The sequence below is a fragment of the Eumetopias jubatus genome, unplaced genomic scaffold (genome assembly GCF_037043125.1).
Source record: "Eumetopias jubatus isolate StellerSeaLion01/CBP00866 unplaced genomic scaffold, mEumJub1_p1.0 scaffold_9, whole genome shotgun sequence".
NCBI classification, from domain to species: domain Eukaryota; kingdom Metazoa; phylum Chordata; class Mammalia; order Carnivora; family Otariidae; genus Eumetopias; species Eumetopias jubatus.
The window spans coordinates 874,081-896,709 of record NW_028274815.1 but is presented as its reverse complement, the minus strand read 5'-3'; the positions used below and the strand labels follow the sequence as shown (position 1 = coordinate 896,709).

The 22,629-nt window shown below is 47.8% G+C and overlaps 1 protein-coding gene across 1 annotated transcript in view; it reads right to left on the bottom strand.

Moving 5' to 3' along the window:
• SNTG2 (syntrophin gamma 2) overlaps positions 1–22,629 on the bottom strand; it is a 339,157-nt gene that overhangs the window by 206,331 nt on the left and 110,197 nt on the right. Inside the window, exons 6-8 of the mRNA XM_088026250.1 lie at positions 12,195–12,473; positions 8,278–8,310; positions 8,019–8,031 (exon numbers count right to left, since the gene is read on the bottom strand). Of these exons, the coding sequence (XP_087882376.1) occupies positions 8,019–8,031; positions 8,278–8,310; positions 12,195–12,473 (325 nt within the window). The remainder of the gene's footprint in view (positions 1–8,018; positions 8,032–8,277; positions 8,311–12,194; positions 12,474–22,629) is intronic.

Sequence of the window (22,629 nt, the reverse complement as noted above, 5' to 3'; positions counted from 1 at the left end):
ATCTGCTCCTACTCCTGCAGTTTGAGAAAGGGAAATAACTTCAAAAAGGAGACTAGAAAAAGACCACAGACAGTTTCTCCTAAAACCGTTTTCTGAGGAAGATATTCCTAGGCAACAAAACAACTGAGTGTGTTAAAGACACCTTCCAGCTTCCCAGGAGGCCCCTGACAGATCATGATGTGACACTTAACACACAATCCCAAAGACACCGTGGTCACAAAGAGGCTAATGGAATCCAGGCGCTCGGCGAGCCAGGACAGGTAAGTGCATCCCTGCCCGTCCTCGCAGGCCGGCGAGGCACACGCCAGCTCTGCTTCCCCAAGAGCTATCCCAGCATCCGGACTGATCCACCTGGAGTCTGCGGACCTTCTGTATTTGATCACGGCATGGAATTCAGCCCTGTACCAGCATAGGAGAGCAGACTGTTAAGTATTCGGGAATGTCACCAATTACAGTTGCCTGAAACCAGCCACTGTGGTATTTACACCCCAGCAATCAGCGCATACCCACAGTCAGGCTTACTTTCCTCCCCGACCTCCATCAGAGCGCCCGTGTGCCAGCCAACCATCCAGCTTATGGTAGTATTTTAATTACATTTAATTTTTTCCTGTGAAACTGAGTTAATGAGAGTGGGGCCCCTGCTTTATGCATTTTTGAGCCCCCAATGCCTTGTCCTGAGCCTGCGACATACCAAGGACTCAATGTTCAAAAATGAGTATATAATGTTGAATGATCAACCAACATCATCAACCAAGTGTATCCTTATAAATGATTTCATAGATGAGGAAACTTTACCCTAAATGACATAGGGGTTGACTCACTTGTGAAAGCATACAGAAAGAGTCAGGGTCCTTACCCCTCCAACGCTCTGTAGCCTGTGCTGCTTACGCACATTTGGAATTTCAGGATAATTTTACTGATATGTGTTACATGTGTTGCACAATAAATATATTCAGCTGGGCCAAAATATCTCTATTTTAGAAGTTGTTTTCCAATGACCTTCAGCTCCAGCCCGCAGACTGTGTATCTCGGAGAGTCGCCCACTTTGTGTGACTTATCCCACAAAGAAAGCCTGAGCTCCAAGCATTCGGTGTGGATTGTACCCAGCAGAGAAATAAAACAGATGCTACAGACAGTCTTTGAGAATGTAGAAGGACGCTCCCCAGCTCGTGTGTGAAGCCGGGATGACACTGACACCAAAACCAAAAGAAGGCATTACATGAAAAGAACAGCGTAAACCAACATCCAACATGAACACAGACACAAACACCCATTGACAAAATATTAGCAAACTGAATCTAGTCATGTATAAAATGATAACACTCTGTGGCCACATGGGGTTGATCCCTAGGATATAAGGTGGCGTCTGTGTTCAAAATCATTTAATGTATTTCACCGCATCAACAGCCTAATCATTAATAATAAAAACAAGGTTATCTCAATAGATGTAAAAACATCCCATAAAATTCAACAAGTATGTCTGATAAAAACCTCCCAGAGGTTTTTTGTTTGTTTGTTTGTTTGTGGGTTTTTTTTTTTTTTTGATGAGTTATAGAGAGCACAGGCCACCAGAAAACTGCATCTTGGCAGTGGTGGGATTTGAACCCATGCCTCCAAAGAGACTGGAACCTAAACCCAGCCCTGTAGACTGCTCAGTCACACCACCTGCATGTCTTCTGATAAAAATCTCAATAAACTAAGAGATGGGAATGCCCTCAACCTAAAAAAGCATCTACAACAGACATGCATTCACATGCGCAATGATGAATGATAATGCTTTCCCCTTAGGATGAGAGAACGGGGCAACCTCAACGTCGTTTGGGAAGCCTGCCCACCGCGATAGGGAAAAGCAGGTAATACAGGACTAGAGACTGCTAACAGAGAAAGAACAGCATCCTTATTTGCAGACAACATGATCATTTAAGTATTCTGTCACTTAATTTAATCTACCATGTTACATATTTTCATATCAAATTCTATTTTAAAATACAATATTATCCAATTTAGAAATGAATTTTTAAAAATATAATTAAATCTTATCTACTAAGCATTGTCTCTCTCGCTATATGTCCCATTTCATTAGCTACTTTGTCCCATTTCATCTCAGTTGCTAGGACGATGTATTCTCTACACAGAGAAGAAGTCTTACGTGTGTGTCATTTCTCTTTTAGCTCATTATTAGTGTTTCATAGCTAGGTTCCAATTTCTTAAATCTTAGAGAAACACAATGGTTTTAGGTGAATATTATTCCACCGTCCTAAGTGTCCATTAAGAATGTTTGACATTATAATATCAAAATATAAAATATGTAACTTTTACTTGTATTACATCCAGAAAGTTAAAATAGAAAAAATTCTTGAAGCTCAAATGATTTTTTAAATATCCCTCTGGATTTTAAATGAACCAATTTCTTTTTTAAATGCCATTTATTTGGATTACAACAGATTTTAGTTGTAAACCCTGGTTCCCATTGCATTTCAGATCCTAAACACAAATTTGGATAATGGTAACTCTAGAGATTTTTCTAGAACAACTGTAGGAAGTTCACAAAGCTTCAGTTGTTCAACTTTACCAATGTGTCTTATTTTTGCAGAATTAAAAAATATGCCACATTTACATCCAAACCCTGCATTCTGTACTTACCACAGTCACCACTGTGATAAAATACAGAATGAAAGTTAAACAACAAAATACTTCATTTACAAATATTTATATGGAAAATGAAGGAATCTCTCCAAGAAATGAAATATGCTATTTTTCCAAATTTATTAAACCACATATTTTATCATTTTAAACTGAAAATTGAAAATGTTTGAATCTTCAATACTGAAAAAAAGGTACCTCAGAAATACAGTTCTGAACAAACTCAAAAGAGTCTTTAAAAACCTTAGTCTTCAAGAGTTAATTGATAATCATTTTCTAGATATATAGGTATCTTTCCCATATTCAAAACTCAATTTACACCTTTAAATTTTTTAAGCAAAACCCAGGTCCTCATACTTGGGGTCTGCTCAGATAATTCAGAATAAGCTTCTCCTCTCAACGCCCTTCACTTAATCCACCCGTGGCCACATAACTTTCCAGCGATTCTTAGGGCGTGGGTGTATCTTCTTGGGAACCACTGCTCAACCGACTACGGAAGACACATTTGACAACTAGAAAATCAGAAGCAAAAACCTATCCATGTCGAGTAACCTCCTAAGGAAACTCTCTTACCGAGAAAAATCCATTGCAATTAGTCAACACAGCTAACTCCTGGGGCAAAATCCCAGCAGAAACAGTGACTCAGGAGTGTATGTTTTTAGAGCCATATGGCGCCGCATTGTTCCTCTAGCCAGTAAAGGCCTATGTGCTGTACCAGCGATGGCAGATGATGCTACATGGAAATGCTGCGTTACCGTGTATTCCACAGCCAAAGAGCTTCATTAGGGCAAAACCCCACAAACCACACAAGATCAAAGTTTGGGCCCTATGCTCTTAAGATAGCGACTTATTAAAAAAATTAGGAATACAAATTGTATAAGGCATCATAGTCTTACTCCGATAATGACTCACCTTTAATGACACCTGCCTAATAATGGTAGTGAACACGTGTGTGCAGATGTTATTAACACCCCATTACACACTTACTAACACACTTGTTTACAGATGGGGCCATGACTAGAACCCTGTAATAGAGGTTCTGTGATTCTCCCCACCTTACCAGTGAGTCACAGGGACGTTCAGTAACCTATCCACGGTCACACAGCAATTCACACATGAGCTGTGGGCCTCAGTCCTTCTGCTGTACTGGCCAAGAACACAAAATAGACCAGAATATGTGGACCAGGAGAGACGCTGAAAAGGCCCACGTAAAAGAACAGTGAGCAACCTAAAACAACGTGAGCTAGACAAGGTTAGCATGAAAACAAACTGTAGGTCCCAAGGATTCTAATGTGTGAAGTTGTGAAGGACAGAAGCACAGCTGGAGGGAGGTGAGGGGTATTCACACTCCACAGAGAGCACAGATTGCTCATTTAGGGAAAAGTTCTCACTTCAGTTCTGATCGTTTGGACCTTATCTCTCACTCTGCTCACTAGAAAGCAGCAGGAGTCTTGCTAAGATCCCACAGGCCCTTGCTGGCCTCCATGTACACTCTGCCTTATTCACTTAGAGGTGAAGTGAAAGGTTCTGCTTGACCACCCCGAACCTGATATTCAAGCAGGTAAAACATATTGCTCGTTTGACCCATAAACAGACTGGCTCTGGAAAGGGAACCTGCTCTCCTTATACAAGCAGCTGCTTGTCGGTACGAAAATCTTCAGACCCTGGGTCTGGGTCTTGTCCCTTCACACTAGCTGAGGAGAAAAAAGAAATGTCGGCTCTAACAGACTCCCCCGAAAGACCCCTGAAACCCAGTGTGTGTGTGTGTGTGTGTGTGTGTGTGTGTGTGTGTGTGTGTGTGTGTATTCCTGTGCATGCAGTGTGTGCACATGTGTGTATGGGCATGTAGGATGTGTATGTTGTGTGTGCATGCCGAGTCTGCTGTGTGTACACATGTGTGCAGTATGTGTCTGCTGTGCATGCATGTGTGTGCCGTGTGTACATGTGTGTGCAGTGCCTGCCATGTGTGCATGTGTGTGCAGTGTGTCTGCTGTGTGTACATGTGTGTGCAGTGTCTGCCGTGTGTGCATGTGTGCAGTGCCTGCCATGTGTACATGTGTGCGCAGTGTGTCTGCCGTGTGTGCATGTGTGTGCAGTATCTGCCATGTGTGCATGTGTGTGCAGTGTGTCTGCCGTGTGTGCATGTGTGTGCAGTGTGCACATGTGTGTGCAGTGTCTGCCATGTGTACATGTGTGTGCAGTGTGCCCGTCGTGTGTGCATGTGTGTGCAGTATCTGCCATGTGTGCATGTGTGTGCAGTGTGTCTGCTGTGTGTGCATGTGTGTCCGTGTGTGTGCATGTGTGTGTGGTATCTGCCTGCATACACTCCTGGAATTCCTGCTCCTCCTTCAAGAACCCCACAGACACAACTGCTCCTCTGTCCCTGAATCCAAGACCCTCCGTGTCCCTCCTCTGCAGCTCCCAACTTCGCTGACTCAAAGGCTCTCCTGGACAGTCTAAAGTGTCTACATCACTGCTTTGCAACTCATCTGGAAATGCTGATAATAACTAAACTGGTTAACACATATGTTATTCCCTATGATAGCATATTTCTCTCTTCCTTTCAACACCCATAAAAGTCTGCAGTCGTGTTTTATGTGTTTACTCTCTGCAAACCCTCTGGACAGGCTGTGAGCACATTCCCGACTGTATCCCCAGGGACAAGCCCCAGGAAGGACTTGCGTCCCATGCTGGCTAGCACGGGGCTGGCCTGTCCGGACCACTCTGCTCTGTTTCTGCCTCTCAATTCCCAGCTCAGACACTGGTCTGAAACAATGTGTGTATGTGCACCTGCGTAACATTTATAACCACAGAGCCCCGCTCCAAATGACACTCAATTTTGCTATCAGCGAGCCTATTCTTCAGGAAAACCCTTGAGGTTGAGAAAACCCCTGCGTGCTGCTAGCTTTCGAGGCCCCCTCTGCCTGTCCGTCCCACTGTGGGAGGCCAGGGGCGTTTCTGGCATTTCTAGTGACATATGGGCAGAAGCTGGTATTTCTCTACCTTGCTACACAAACCATGATAATTTCAGGAATAAAACCAGAGTCGGCTTTCTTTCATCAAGATAACACCAACTGTGTCAACGCTGCACGCTTTCTGAAAGGATGCTTCTAACTCCTCGGTTCTGAATGTCCTCAGGTTTACGGTATGAGAAGTAATTTTATATTCCCCGGTACATAAAGAAAACTTAAGATAATTATAATGAGCCATTTGCTAAAGTATAATTATCTGAAAAGAAATCACTAAGGGTAACATTCAGCAGGATAGAGATGAGAAATAGTATAAATGATATTTTACCATTAACAGTTCTGCTCATTCATAAAAATGATATTAGAAGGTAGCTGTAACAAAAATAAAAAGGTGCAATTTTATTCAAAGCCAAAATAGTTAATGATAAATATAAGTTCTCAGTATAAAAGCCAGAAACAGAACTTTCTCTCTCTTCTACACAAAATTACATCCTGAAAAGCAGATAAATATGTACTGATCTGGCTGGTACATCATGTGTCAGCTGTTATGCACCATGTGTATGATTCGCCAAGTCTTGTGTCTCTTTCTAAAAGGAAGGGAAATATTCACATTCACTGATAAGCAGCATCACTGGCGAAGCTGCAAACATGCTCTTTCTAAAGGCAATCATAGATTGGTTAAAATTTTAACCTGATGGTAGGAAGGAGGCCCATACATCCTAGGAGCACCGAACGCCAGGACAAAGCTGGGGCTCTTGCAGAGGAAGAGGAGAAGTAAGCGGCCGTTGGCGAGGCAGAGAGCTGCAACGGCAGCTGGGAATTAGAAGGGCCAACGGGAGGGAGGCTGGGGCGGAGGCAACGCTGGGATGTATGTCGGGAAGAGAAAACAGCACGAGGCAACTCGGAGGATCACCAGTGCATCAGAGGTTTAAGAAAAGCAGGGCCTGGGTAATGCCGTGAGCTCTGTGGGCGGTGCTGTTATTCTTCGACGCGTAAACACAGAAAGAGAACCAGGTTTCAGGACTGAGATTATGAGACTGGTTTTAGAAATGTTAACTGAACAGCCAAGCAGGGGGCAGACACAGAAGTCGGAGCTGAGCGGCTGAAGGCACAGCGTGGGAGGCCGTGGGGCGCTTTCCTGGAGGAGGGTGAGGTTACCCGGAAAGTAACCGAGGGCTGGTTGCCGAAGTTCCTGAGGAGGAAGGGATGAGGCTGTGGCGCTGGAGAGAGGTGTGCTGGGGAGAGCGAGCAGTGGTTCCAACCTGCTGCCCGAAGGAGACAGGCAGACTGTGGTCTGGGGACACACGGGGCCCTCGTGACTCACGGACGGAGGCTGAGGACAGGTGGCAGCTATAAGCAGTGACCAGGCAGAGGCAGCTTAGGGAGCATCAAACTCAGGGGAAGACCTGGGAAAGGGGCTCAGCCTCCCTTTTCATCTGGTAGGTTCTGTTTCAGAAAGGGAAGCTGGTTTCCCCTCTATGGAATACTCCAGATCCCTGGTATTTCGTTTCTGAAAGCTTTCTCCTCCAAGGTTTTGTGTGAACATTGCTAAACACAAACTACTTATTTTCCATGGAAGATGTTATAATTTTTGATAGGAATAACTGACAGCTATGGCACACTTTATAAGTGCAGATTATTTTCCTAAACACTAACTCAATGAACAAAAACATTCTAATATAGAATTTGGGTGCATTTGTGTGGTTATATTTTTACTTATAATAATTCATAAAGTAGACAACAAAATATCTGCCTGCTAAGAGCATTCATTCTAGACGGAATTTGATTCTTACTACAACTTGTCATTTAAATTATTTTTGAATAAAATATAAATAATTATGGTCACTTCCTTATGAGTTAATTCCTCGGCGCATTTACTAACCCTCTGGGTACCAGAGGGATGTCTGTCTTCCCGAGCTGGAGTCTAACACAAGTTCAGGAAAAATAAATAATGGATGTTAATGAGCACAGTGATACTTACTGAACTTTAATATGTTGTGTGATTGTATCTGTAATAGCACAACATTCGCCCAAATTTCTTTTTTTTTTAAAGATTTTATTTATTTATTTGACAGAGAGAAACACAGTGAGAGCAGGAACACAAGCAGGGGGAGAGGGAGAGGGAGAAGCAGGCTTCCCGCGGAGCAGGGAGCCCGATGCGGGGCTCGATCCCAGGACCCTGGGATCATGACCTGAGCCGAAGGCAGACGCCCAGCGACTTGAGCCACCCCGGTGCCCCAATATTTGTCCAAATTTCAAGTGAGTTGCTGCCTGTCAAAACTAAGGAGAGTCAATGTCAAATGTCAACATGAGAGAGTCCCGTTTATTCATTCACAACAACAAATATGGCTGTAACCAACCACCGGACGCTGTCTCAGGTTCCAGGAAAGGAGCGAAGGGGCCCACCTGCCTCGGAGACCTGCCGGAAGAGCAGGGCCGGGGCCCAGGGGAGGGGCCGGGAGGGGCTGAACACGTCCCCACCTGCCCTCATCCTTCCCACGGTGTCCTCCACGACTGTCCTCTAAGTCGACACGTCCATTTCTCTAAATCTTAATTCTTTGTTAAATTAAACATAACTAGTTAGTAATAACATTTACAGGATCTAAAACTGCAGATGTTTTAGAAAACACAAGTATTTTACCCGACCATTCAGTTGAAGACTCACCATGTCACAGTATCCCCAGCACTTCTTCAGCGTCTAAGACAATGTGGGGGAGAAAACGGTTCTGCGGCAGAGTGGGAAGCAGCGTGGTGGGGAGGCAGCAGGTTTCGGGGGTGGCAGGGTGAGGCCTCGCAGGGCCTGGAGCAGGGCCAGCAGGGAGGCTTAGTCTTCGGTCGAGAAATAGAAGAGGGCAAACTGGCCTCCGTGATGGCATGTGCTGGGCAGAAGTGACATCTAGTGTTCACTGAAAATAACCCAAAGTCTTCCATCCAGAACTACAACCTGAACAACAGTCAGGATGACCAGCCGGATGATAACCAAAAGTCCACGCCAGTTGAAAGTGCAAATACATTTTTCCATGAAATTCTCATGCATTCTTCCTCCAAAAGCACTAGCCTTCCTTATTTCATCTCATTAAAATACCTGCAGATTCTATTTAAATAGCAAACGCTGGAATCGGAGATTCAAAACCACCTGAGGAACCCAAACCGCACATTCTCCAGGCCGTTCCCTCCGCCCTCCCACGACCACTTAGGGCCAGTGACCTGCCCCTGCCACCACCCCACTGAGACCCTGGCAAGCCCCTCCCCTTCCAGAGGCTGCCCCAGGGACAGGTAAGCTTCCCCGCCCTGCAGCAAAAACACCTGCGCAAGAGTTAAGGAAACTGGGGTGTGAGTCTGTTCCTCCTCACACAACGACACAGACTCTCCTCCCTCCTTCCCATTCAAAAGGAGCTCGGTGTCTCAGTATGTAACTCGCTTCCTGGATGGAATACACTGTCATGCCATCGCCATGGCAGCCTCTGCCGAAGCTGAACGACACTAAAGTCGGAATTCAAGAAAACGCATCTGTGCTTACATGTTGGCACAGACACGCTGCTCTCGAAGGGTGCCGTTCCACACACACTGTTGGGAAACAAGGCAATTTTAACATCTGGTATTCTCAATAAATAAGCATTCCTCTAACCTGGATCTTGTGGAAGTGCTCACTAGCAAACCTCCTGATTAAACCAGGTGGTTGCCCATTTTAAAATACGTCAATCTTGCTTATGATATCATAGACCCCACCAGAAATTCCACAATTGAAATCAAAGATGAGTCAGCAAGGATAAGAAACATGGAACAAAAGCATAAAACAAAGGGACAGCCTTCCTTAGAGGTGACATGCTTAAATTATCTTGCACAGTATGATTAAGTGGTTCCATTACTAACCGCACATTCAAGGGACCTGACCTGTTCTCACCTTGCAGTGGGCAAGCTCCTCACAGAGAACAGCAAGCACATTGCCAGCTCTCACTGCTTTGTGCTTCCAGCCCCTTGGACCGAGGCGATGTTATTTAGAAACCGAGGCGATGTTATTTAGAAACCGAAAATGTGCTGTCGATAGTAATCAACAGCTGCAGCGTCTGACCGTAAGAAGCAGAATACACTCATCACATTGTCCTGGGTCTCCTCCACCACTGGACTTTAGCAGGGGACATGGGGGAGTAGGGGCTCGGGCTCACGCACTGGCTGAAGCTAGAAAGAGCAGACAACATGGAACAGCTATGGAGAAGGGCTGGGAAGCCGGCTCCAACCCGGAGTGAGACGTTCACATTTGGCCAGATTCCCATGATTCCAGCAAGTAGTCGTTACAAAGAACGTGTTGCATTTTTGACTTCAGAAAACAGAGACTAGAAATATAATGGGATTAAAACAAGTCTCTTTTTTTGTCATTGTTTTTCTAATTAGAAAAACTAAGTTCCTTCCTTAACAGAAATGACTAAATAACTATGCAAATTCAATGATATTACACAGAGTTATTGATACAAAAATTAGTACTTCTGCATGGTTGTCTGGACACCAACCATTCCAGTAAAAATTAACGGCCGACCAGGTCCAAAGTATTTAAACCACGACTGCATGCTCTGAATGTTCATGTTTTTAAAGACCTCCTGTGTAAACCGGATACTTAGATTCAGTTTAAATAAATAAGAAGCTGAACCTTTTCATACACTGCAGTTCAACTGAGCACATCTTTGCTATTTAAGAATACAAAGTTATTATTCTTGCCTTACTATGCTCTCCATTATTATCCTAATATTTGGCCTCCAATCCTGACAAAAGCTTACTTGCAAGTATAATTCACACAGGCTGTATCATAGAATCGAGGCTTTTATTACAAAGAAAGCACTAAACACGTCGTGTGCAAACGGGTGAACAGAACCCATCTCCACCAGTGCACCCCATGTTTAGTGCCTTAAAGGAGTCAACACAACGCACTGGAGACTATTTAGTGGAGGACTTGCAGTTGATGTAATTTTTAAAACCCAAAGTCACTGCCAATAATTCATCACCTGGGTGGATTATGCAGTGTGATAAACCCCCTTCAACTCTTCCAGGACAAGTACAATGGTTCTAAGCCGACTAGGTGCAAGAATACCTCAGGAGAATGTATAATTCTAACCATGGGGGGAATCGTTTCAAAATTCAAAGCTGTAATAAAGTGGAAACCCTATCACTCCCGAGCTTCTCTATTTTCTTAAGCAGTTTACTGCCAATTACTCCAAGCACATCTTGTAGGGTTTAATTACCATCTGCAATGGCTGGAAAACTATTCATATCACAAAGTACTTTAAAAAATAAACAGAATGTTACCTGGGACTGAATTTTAAAATTTTGTGATAATATCCCAGAAATGCATAACATGATGGAAAAAGCATCTATCTCTCCACAGATTATATATTTAAAAAAAAACCATAGTTACTGCTACTCCCCTAGTTTAGAAGCATTATGACCAGTAGGAATCCGTGAAAGCCTTCCGCCCATCCTCTTTCAAAACATTTCTGTGACCCGAAGGATGGTCAATATATCCCTGTTTTTCACTGGCCTTCATGGGATGAGGGGGTCTGTGGGGAAGGATCCCACGTAAGCCACGGCGGAGCACCTGCAAACCACCTCAGTGAGTCTCTCAGTCCAGAGCCTCCTAAGGCCTGGATAATCAGCCGCTTTCTTAGGCTGTCTCCAGAACACTCGGTTACGCTGGGGGTGACAACTTGAAGGCTTCCAAGAACTTTTCGTCTTTTGTTTGAGCCAACATGTCTGTTTTCTGTCCATCAATAGTTTAGCTACTCCAAAATCAGAAGGTGGAATGGGAGTTGTGTGGGGCAAGGACTGGAATTCAAGTGTCGAAACAGCATCAGTACCAGGAATTCCGCTCATAGCTGCCCCAAGTCCAGAGAACTCAGTGGGAGCCTCCCCCAACCCAGCACCAGGGAGGGACAACGAGGTCCTGGGGAGGGGGGACGGGCTGGGACGACCCCCGACCTGGCCCCATCCAGGGGGGAATCACCTCCGAAACTCTTGGACCCAGGAGCCGCTCACAGGAAGAAATTAGGGCCAACCCCAAACGCCCAATTCTGGAAAACTCCAGTTCCCACGGACCCTAAAGCCCCTGTGCTTCCCTCCAGCCCCTCAGGACATTAAACAGCAAACCCACAGTTTCCAGTTGGGATATTGGGGTGGGGTAGAGAGGGGCGGTCAGGAGGTGTGCGCCCACTGTACCCAAGGTCCCAGCGCCCACCCACCGGCACAAGCTGCCCCAGTTAACAGGGAAGGCAGTGGGGGTGCGGGAAGCAGAGGGGGACGCGCTGAGGCGAAGTGGCGCGCTGAAGGGAAGGGGCGTAGGGAGCGGCGGAGGGGGCGCGCAGAGGGGAGGGGGCGCGCAGAGGGGAAGGGGGCGCGCAGAGGGGAGGGGGCGCGCAGAGGGGAGGAGGCGCGCAGAGGGGAGGGGGCGCGCAGAGGGGAAGGGGCGTGAGGAGCGGAGGGGGCGAGCTGGGGGGAAAGGGTGAGGGAAGCGGTGGCCGACGCGCTGAGCGGACGAGGCGAGGAGAGGGAGACGGGGCCGCGGGAGAGGAGGGGGCACGGAGGGGCCGCACTCACCCGCGCGGGCTCCAGCAGGCGGCCGGGGCGCCCGCTGGGGGCGGCGGGGGGCGGCGGTCCCTCAGTGCTCATGGCCGCCCAGCGGCGGGGCCCGCGCTCCGGGCCGGGCGAGCTCAGCGCGGGGGCCCGCGCGAGCGTCCAAGGGCCCCGCCGGCTCCAGGTCCGCGCCCCTCTCGGGCTCGGGTTCCGGCTAGGCTCGCAGTGGGAGGGGGCGCTCCGCCCTCCGCCCGCGAGCACCGCCCACGCTGACCCGCCCCCGGAGGAGGGGCGCGCTGCTGTCTAGTGGCGTGGGGGCGAGCGCACTGGTCCGGGCATCGGCGCCAGGAGCTCCCACGGCGGGGACGAACACATGGGTTCGCTGGGGTTCGCTCACACGGGGAGGGGGGCTAGCGCACCGGCCAGGTGGGGGGCACGGGGCACTCCCAGGGCGGGGGACGGGGTGCTGATCGCAACCACCGCAGGGGAAGGAGCTTAGGGGCGGAGGGCTCGGGGAGCGCACCCACGTGAAGTGGGGGGCCCGCGCACAGAAGCCAGGCGGAGGCAGGGGGCTCTCCGGCTGGGCGAACGGGAGCGCTTGGATGCGTGGCTCTCTCAGGCACGAGTAGAGTGCCCCACCCCGGGCTGGGCGCCCCCTCCGCATCCCTTCCCTTGGCTCTCTGATTGGAGGGCTCCCCTCAGCCCTCCCCGCCTTTGCACGGACCCAGTCCCTCGGCCTTTCGCGTCCTTGGAGACCGACACGCGCCCCCGCCCAGTCGCGGGTCACACCGCAGCTGACGCGGTACCCCGGGGACTGCCTGGCAAAGGAAAGCACGCAGAAGCCTCAATTCCCCGCACTCCCCCGCGCACCCGCCCCAAAGCGTGGTGGCTCCGGCTCTGGCGCCCCAACCTGCGGGGACCCACCAATCCTAGGTCAGCCCCGCGCCCCCACCTGACCTGCACGCCCTGCGGCAGACCGAGTCAGGAGTCAGGCACCAGCCCCCCACCCCCAGGCTAGCGCGGAAATGGCCCTCTGGATGGTAATCCGTCGGTGTAGACTCAGACCATCCTAATTTAAATGTAAATGTAAGTTAGTTTGTGATGAATTTCAGGAACACACACACACACACACACACACACACACACACACACACACACGAGGCTACCAACCTAAAAAGAAGTAGGCATGTGCCCTCCTCCCTCTCTAAACCCCGTGTTCCCCAGCCTCACCGCACTGCTGGGCATGAGCTTGCACACGTGGGGCTCCACAGCAGGGAGCCCGTGTCCTTAGGGAACCAAGGCCAGAAGAGCCCCAAAGCTAAGGTGCCTGGAATTTCGGACAGATGATGGGGTGATATACATTGAACAAACAAACAAAAGACGCTACTTTTCAGACTCCAACCTGGTTTTTTGCAGCTTTACTGAGGTGTGACTGGCGTGGCATCCTGTAAGTTTAAGAAGTGCAGCGGGTGGATTTGATGCACTTCTGTGTCTCAGTATGATCACCACCCAAGCAGGAGCTGAGCGCTCCAGGTCACGAGATGCCCGTCTCTACTCTCACCAACTTTCAAGCACTGAATACGGTATTAATAACTATAGCCACCGGGCTGGAGCTTACTCCCCTTGTAGCAGTTTGTACCCTCTGACCACCATCCCCCCATCTCCCCCACCCTTTCAACCCCACTCTCCTTTCACTTTTTAGATTCCACTTGTAAGTGAGACTAGACAGTATTTCTTTTTCTCTGTCTGACTTGTTTCCCTGAGTAGCGTGTCTTCAAGGTCCATCCATGTTGCGGCAAATGGCAGGATTGCCTTCTTTCTCATGGCTGAATATTTCATTATATATATTCATGTATATATGCACATATATGTATCTACATTCTTATCATAGGTATGACATACGCACACACACCCCACATCTTTATCCATTCAACCATTGATGCTACTGTTGAGGTATCTTGACTATTGTGAGTGTTGGTGCCGTGAACACATGAGTGCAGGTATCTTCAATATCCTGTTTGCATTTCCTTTAGACATATACCCAGGAGTAGGGTTGCTGCAGAGTATGACAGTTCCATTTTTAATTTTTTGAGGAACTGTCACACTGTTTTCCACAGTGGCTGCACCAATTTACAAGCTGTTTCGACTGTGAGCAGGCCTGGGCTTCTAACCCAGATGCACAAAAAGAGTTAGGCTTTCCAGATTTCTCTCTCCTTTGTAACCCCATCTATCCTGTACAGAATCTACTGGACTAGAATGTAAGCTCTTGAAATGCAAAAATTCGGTCTTTTTTTCCCAGTCATGGTATGCCCCAAACAAAATACATTTCTTGGATAAATTTGTAAGGAATATTGTACTACTTGTTGTTTATAGCAAAACATAGAATCAGGAAAAGGCAGCATGAGAGAGCATTATTATGGAAGTTGCATTTTAAGAAAGTGTGTGAGTGCAGAGTTTTCCTGTCTGCCCCCCTTCATAGCTCTGTCGTCCTTCTCCGTCGGGGGCTCCATTATCCGCAACTGCATTGACAATTTCCTCAACCCCCTTGTGTCTAACCAAGCTCTTAAAAGGCGTCTCCTCCACTGGACGTCAGCTCAGCTGGCCCCAAACTCGCAGGCCCCTGTCAGCCCCCCCTGACCTCACACAGCCAGTGCCAGCCCCCTCCTGGTCTTTGCCTTCTTCATGGGGCCATGTTCTGCTGGCACCACTGCCCACCCGGTGGCTGGAGGACCAGGTGCACAGCCACACACACAGGACACCTCGCTTCCACCTCTGCTGTGGTTTCACTTCTCTGTGGCCTCTGTCCCTCGAGTCCAGGTGGCTGCTGCTAGCATGGAACTCCAGTCCTTATTTCCCCAGATCCATGGCCCTTCTTCTTGGCTCTGCACGGTTTATAGATGGGCAGAGCCCTTGATCAGAAACCACGGAATGTGAGGCTCACCTCAGAACGTCCCCCCCTCTCCGGCGTCTCCAGCCAGCAGGTTCTGGTGCCGTTGGTTCATCTCTGCGTTCAAAATGTACGTTGTTTTATATCCAGCTTTTATAGTTGCTCATTTTCAGAGAGATGGTCAAATACAGGTATCTCCAGCTTAGCTACAAGCAGCAAAATCTTGTGTGGTTTTAAAACTGTATTTGCTACAAAAGAAGTATATTTGTATACGACATCACTTCTTGGTGTTGTTTAAACTGTGAAAATTCACTGAACAGTAAAAAAAAATCTATTAATTGTTTTAAGAAAAGAACATCATTTGTGATCATTTATGATATTCCTAGCTTTATAAAAACTGATATTTAGATGAATCATATGTGAAACTCACACACTGTTGTTGAAATTTGTTGGTATTTATATGGGAAGGAGTTGAAGTAAGTATTATTTGTGAAACTCTTTTGGAAAGATGATGTTGTCACATTATAAAGAACGGTGTGAGGTAATCCACACTAACACGCTACTCTGAGAACAGAAAAAGGGAAAGAAGGGGAGGGCCGTTATCAGGGAAATCTCTCCCAGGGAGGGCTGGGGCGTCTTGGCAGCAAGCTCGGAGGACTTCGCAACTGGCCAGTACTACAGCAGGAGTGAATGCCTAAAACTGTGTGTGAATATTTGTATCTTTTACCACTTTTAATTTGCAATATTTTTTTCGATCATTCACAAGTTTCAGCTACTATTGATAGAGTGCTGATGTTGTCCAGATGCTTTAGTAGATCCCAAGAATATGATTAATACAAGAGCAGCAGGTCCTCATGGAGCTCAGAGTCAAGTGGATCACTTACATAAAATTACTACCTTCCTTTCTAGATGGATTGCAGACACTTTATTACCCATGTAATAAAAATGTCCACAAATTAGGTTCTTAACACACATGTGTTAAATATTTCTGAAAATGAATAAATGAACTCATAACTGATTATGCCACTGTATCCTTACCTGAGTAAGATATTTGGAGAAGATATTAAAAAATATCTGGTAGGCACTGGAATATTCAAATATGCACTTCAATTTTTAGAAAGGTCTCCAAATGGAAATAAACCATGAATACATTAAGGCTTGACTCATAACCAAGTACTCAAACCTTATTTTCAGTTATGTAAGTGTGCAGAAGCTGAGGAGAGAATTAGTTTCTTCACGCAGAGATACTTAGATTTTCACAGGCTTAAGTAAGATGAGTATAAGTATTTGAGCAATGTTATACGGCTCTCCTCAACTTTTGCTGTGATAAAAGAATTATAAGGTTATCTTCTCACTTAATACTTTAATTTTCTTAATAAGTACATTAGAAATGTATAAAGAATATGAATTTTGAGGAGTCTGAATTTCTGATTTTTTTACTTGTTCTTACAGAAAATTTCTTGTAATTGACAGATTATTCTTTATAAGAAAACGCTTTCATAAAACACCCAGCTGTAACCAAGGCATATGTGCTCCTTTGTTTCATAATTTAATCAGGTGACCATTCATTTATCTCATTCATTCATTATTTATTCAAAAATACGGGCTGAACTTGTGCTGTATACCAGGCACTGTGCTCCCTGGGACAAAGGATGGGAAGGCCAAGTCCCTGTTCCTCAGTCACATGCACCAATAGGGGAATCCAGAGACTTGGCACTCATCAGGAAACCAACATGGAGGCTTAGTAGCAAGACCCGAGCCTCTGCCAGCCCCCAAGCCCTGCCCCCAGCCCCTGCCCCCCAGAACCCAAAGTTCCTGGCCCCCTGAGCTCCTCCACCGGAGTCCTTGGACCCCTGAGCCCCTGCCAACCCACCTCCCGAGCTCCCTGCTTCCTGGGCCCCTAGCAAGGGCCCCAGGGTTTCAGAGTCACTGGGTGGTCACCTGGGCCACTGCCCCAGCAACCACATGAGATGGGACCTGCATCCCCACAGCGCCCCCTTAACTTCCAGACCCTCCTCTTTCCTGCCCTTGGGCTCCCTGCCTTCCTAAGGTCCTAGGGGTCTCACTGCATGTCCAGTCAGGTAATGGGCCCTGTCTTCCGGTCACCCACTGACCCCTCCCTCAAAAAGATCGCCAATTCTCCCCTATTCTGCTTGAACGGTGAGATCCACCCGGACTGGTCCCTTACAAACATTCTTACTCACACCTGCCCAGTGCAGCCGCAGACTGCTTAGGCCCAGCTGCCCACCGATTGCACACCTGTGCCCGAACACCTGCAGAGAGGAAATCACAGACAGCCATAGCTGCTCCCAGCTTCCACCCTGTACTTCCAGCTCAGGCCCTCAGACACTCCCCTGCTCAGCCACCTGTGCGGGTGTTTGATGGCCAGGGTCCTAAAGCAGCTTCCCCCTGCCCTCTCCCCCCTCCCCTGCCCTCCCTGCGCTCCCCGCCCTCTCCCCCCTCCCCTGCCTTCCTGCCCTCCCTGCCCTCCCCTGCCCTCTCCCCCTCCCCTGCCCTCCCTGCGCTCCCCGCCCTCTCCCCCCTCCCCGCCCTCTCCCCCTCCCCTGCCCTCCCTGCCCTCCCCGCCCTCTCCCCCCTCCCCTGCCCTCCCTGCCCTCCCCGCCCTCTCCCCCTCCCCTGCCCTCCCTGCCCTCCCTGCCCTCCCCCGCCCTCTCCCCCCTCCCCGCCCTCTCCCCCTCCCCTGCCCTCCCTGCCCTCCCCGCCCTCTCCCCCTCCCCTGCCCTCCCTGCCCTCCCCGCCCTCTCCCCCTCCCCTGCCCTCCCCGCCCTCTCCCCCTCCCCTGCCCTCCCTGCCCTTCCTGCCCTCCCCGCCCTCTCCCCCTCCCCTGCCCTCCCCGCCCTCTCCCCCCTCCCCTGCCCTCCCTGCCCTCCCTGCCCTCCCTGCCCTCCCCGCCCTCTCCCCCTCCCCTGCCCTCCCTGCCCTCCCCCGCCCTCTCCCCCTCCCCTGCCCTCCCTGCCCTCCCCGCCCTCTCCCCCCTCCCCTCCCCACACCTCCCCTGCCTTCCCCTTCTTTTTTCCTCCCCTCTCTCCCCCTACCTGCCCTACCCCCTCTCCCCCCTCTTCCCTGCTCTCCCCTCCCCTCCCCTGCCCTCCCCCCTCTCTCCCCCCACCATTCCCTCTGCTCTCATCTTGCTTCCAGACTCAAAGAGGAACAGAAATGAGCACATTGGCTGTAGGCCAACCTTACTCCTCTTTCTCCTACAAAATCAGGTCTACCCCCTTCCCGCTCCTCTGCAGACACTCTCTGCTTCCACTTTCTCCAGTGGACATCGGGATGGCCACTCACATGGGAGATAAGTCCTCAGGGTGCCATGGAACCTGTCACTTTGCCTTTTCCTGCAAGTATTTATTCTCTCTGCTGCTTTGTGCACTCTACTGGAATATTCGCACGCACTCAGGAATGTGTCCTTCCTGAGAAGAGTAAAGGATTCCCTCCCCTTGCCCGCCTTGCCCGGGACAGTTGCCCCAAGCTCAGCCCCTCCCCTCAGGCCCCCGCAGGCAGGCTGCAGCTCACCTCCACCTCACCCTCCAGACCTCTCCAGGGGCCGCCTCCCCCTTCAGTGAAGTCCCAGTGACACCTGTCCAGCTCACCACAACGGGGTCTGTGTGCATCAGGTCAGCCTCCAGTGATTACCAAATTGAAGCGCTAATTAATGAAAAAGGGCGAGGTCCTTTGTAATTACCTGGAGGCCTAGTTGCAAGTCGAGGCTTGAAAAATTAAAACCATAATTACTTTTCCTGGAAAATATAAAAAGGGGCCCAAGGGTCCTTCAGGAGGAATCAAGACAAAGCAAAAAATGTATTCTCAGTTCTGTGAACCCTAAACCAGGTCTGTGGGATCTCCCCGTTCCTTTTTGAAGATAAAAGCAGGGTCTCAGAGTCTTTGGAAAGCAGAGTCAAGAAAGTGGGACTCGCACAGGACAACTCTGGAGGGCAGCCCTTTACTCACCCAATTATCCGAATACCGTTTAACATCCACAGCGAAGTTCGCAGCGTGAGGGAACAGAAAATGCAGCTGTCAGCTTTTTGACTCAGCCATGCTGCATCTAAAAATTCATCATAGTCCATGAGGAAAACAATCGTGGGCACATTTATTAAGGCCCCATTAATAACAGAAAGCACCACGTTTGTGCATGAAAAGAGATTAAATAAAATGCAGTCCGTACATACTGTTTTTGCAGCTGTTACTAAGACTGAGGTGGGTCTACATTCATGCACTTTATGAAAAGCAGAAATTAAGACCATTTATATAAAAATGTGTATGTCTAAATGAAGTGTGTTACATGTCTTCCCAACCCCTGAGGATGAGGCATGTCACATTGGTGGCATGAAATTGGCTGCAGTCAGGGGGTTTACACCTGAGAAATTGGCAATTTTTTAAAAAGGGAACCAATTTAACAACATATATTTGATATATGCCTATGTGCATTTGATTCATGCCTCTATAAACATGGTAATAGTGGCTATCTTAGAAGTAGATGTGATTATGTGATTATTTTATCTCCTTAATAAAGTTTGTATTTTTTACTTCCTAAGGAAGAAAATAATGTCTGTCTTAGCAATATAGTTTTATGTGATCTAGACTATATAGCATATGCTATATACCATAAGATCAATATTATATAGAAATAAATCTTCCCTTTTGAAAAAAATACACATTAATTCACATTCAGTGAAATTGTATAGCAGATTTCCAAAAATAACTTAGTCTGCCTAGTTGTTTCCCCAGGGATTACTACTTACAGTTCCTTATGAAGTTTTATGTAAAATTCGGATTCTTTGTTTTAAAGAATCTATTTTCCTTTAACTTCCATTATATATCATTATTTTATAAGCCAGTATAACATATTTTATATATATATATGTATAGTGTACGTACATATAAGATGTGTATATACACACAGTATACAGGAAAAAATGTAATTTCTAACAGACAATGAATGTTCCTACATAGAGAGTGTTTGAGGATTGAGTGGCATTTTCTCACCAAGATCTTGGAGCATGCAGGTCGGCCAGGAGGGTCTGCTAGGCTTCCATGAGCACTGATGCCCTGGGAACCTCGGAAGGTTCACTTACCCCTAAATCTACTCAAGCAGATGAATACTCGCGGGACTATGACATACTGTGTTCATCACCAGGAGTTAAACTCCCCCCTTCCTCAGCACTAAGCGCAGAGGTCTTGCAGCTGGTGCGCCACCTCACGGTCCTCTGGCCAGCAGTTCCGAGACTCAGGACGGCCGGGTGGGCCCCCCTAGCATCAGCAGGATCTACCCTCGGGGACACATGCACGGTTCCAAACACTGGACTGTGAGGTTCAACAGAGGCAATTTCCTTTCTTGTTTGAAATGATGATGGGGAGAGTAGATTTATTTTTCTTTTAAGGGTCCTGCCTGGTAAGGTGATATTTGCTTTTATTCACCGTCATAAAATGTATGTCCAAATACACGCAGTGCGGATACTCGGTTGTGTTGCTCTCCCATAAAAAATAAAACCATTTCAATGTCATATCTTATTTTGCCCTTTAGCCCCTTTATCCTTGTAATTGTTTTTAGAGTTTTTATTTATCTGACAGAGAGGCACACAGAGAGAGAGAGGGTACAGGCATGAGCAGGGGCAGCAGGAGGGGGAGAAGCAGGCCTCCTGCCGAGCAGGGAGCCGATTCGGGGCTCGATCCCAGGACCCTGCGATCATGACCTGAGCCGAAGGCAGACGCTTCACTGAGTGAGCCCCCAGGCGCTCCCCCCACTTTATCCTTTTAAACACAAGCGCAACTACCTCCACGTGCCCCCGGCAGGCTGCTTTCCCTCTGCTGCGGCTTCAAGCCCAGCCTGCGGGGGACACACTTCCTTCTTGGAAGGCTTGGCGCCTTGACCAGCTACGTGGAGGACACTGTTTCTGCCATCAGTGGCCATGGGATGTATTCATTACTGTAATTCTCCTTGTTTCATAGTTGGCTTTCCCGAGTGGTTCTTCCCTGTGATCTCCTGCAGCCCTCGCTGTCTCTCCTGCCACTTGTGTTCATCCTACACTGAGCCTTCTCTCCGGTACTTCTGAGTCTAAAATATTTCGATAACCGTGTTTTTATTCTTAATTGATAGTTTTGATGGTTAAGGAAATCTTAGTTGAGCACCATTTCCCCTCAAAGTCTAAACCTCCTGCGAGGCTGTATGTGGGCCCTGACTCGTGGGGCGTCCGTCCGGCACCTTCTCCCTCTGGGAGGCTTCAGGACACCTGCGTGCTGGAATCCCTCATTACTGGTCACGTTCTGAGTCCCTTGCTTCATCATCTGGGGTGTAGAGTCTGTCTCTGTTACCTCCACCCCAAGGACAGTTTGGGTTTATATTTCCTTTATCCACCTTTGCTCATGTCATACCTGTTTCTTCTTTCTACAAGTCCAGTCGCTTGGATCTGATGCTGTTTCTTTCATATTTTCCTGCTGTTTGTCTGATTTACATCTTGGGAGATTTACTGGCCTTTCTTTACTGATATGTACATCACTGTATCTTTATTACTTTATTTCTATAACCACAATCTTTCTCTATTCCACTTATAATTCTGTTTCAGTGGGGTTTCCCAAGGATGGGAAATAAAGGTGAGTGCTCAGGTACCATTTTCCAGCAGTTCTTTCATTCTGTAGGCTCTTTGGTGACAGGATGGGGCTGCTGACACCGGCTCTGTTCCATGTTCACCACCGACTGCTCCTCCTCCACGCTCCCCTGTCCCCACCAAGCCCGTTCTGTCTTCCATGGATGTTGTCTTGTGCAGTGTGTTCTTGGAGGCACGGCGGTGTGGTGTGGTGTGTGGGGTATTCTGCTGTAGAAATCACTCAGTTTCTAACACTGTTCTCTTCCCTAGGCTTTTGAGATTTATTTTAATAAGACAGATAAGCTTAATGCATTACCTCAAGTGCTTTATAGAATCCCGTCCTTTTACTTATCTATTTTCCAGATAAATACACGAGGAATCTTTGGCTTATCCCCAACTTTTTGCTGCTGTCAGCAACATTTCGATGACATTCTTTCACCTCATGTGCTTGTGGATGCATGGAGAGTGTCTTTGAGGCAGGCAAATTATTTAATATTTACAAATTACACAGTCAGTCCTACACAAAGTTCATTGCTGTTGCTCATCCCTCCTGGTTTTATCATGTTAAAAAATTCCAAATACAGTCTTCACATGTATGTCCCAAACAACCCTGTAGCTAGCCCTGGGGATCTGCGTGTCTGCCATCCTTCCAAATGCCTACACTTCACAGTTGCCCATTCTGGAAACCAGTCATGCAAGGAGGCAGTGCAACTCACAAAGAAAGATGGAAACTCTTGGCAAACTTATTTCTAAAGAAGGAGGAAATGGATTTTTAATTTTGAGATGTATTTAGAGCTGTTTGTGAAAGGGCTTCAGAACGTGAACCGGTAGCTCCTTGTCTCAGATGGTCAGTGGTTTGAATTTTTGCAGGAGAGTCCAAACGTGCGTCGTTCATTCAGAACTCGGTAGTGTTGCATTAGGGTTTGGTCTGACGTGTGAGCCTGGGCGGGTACCGACCGGAGCAGAC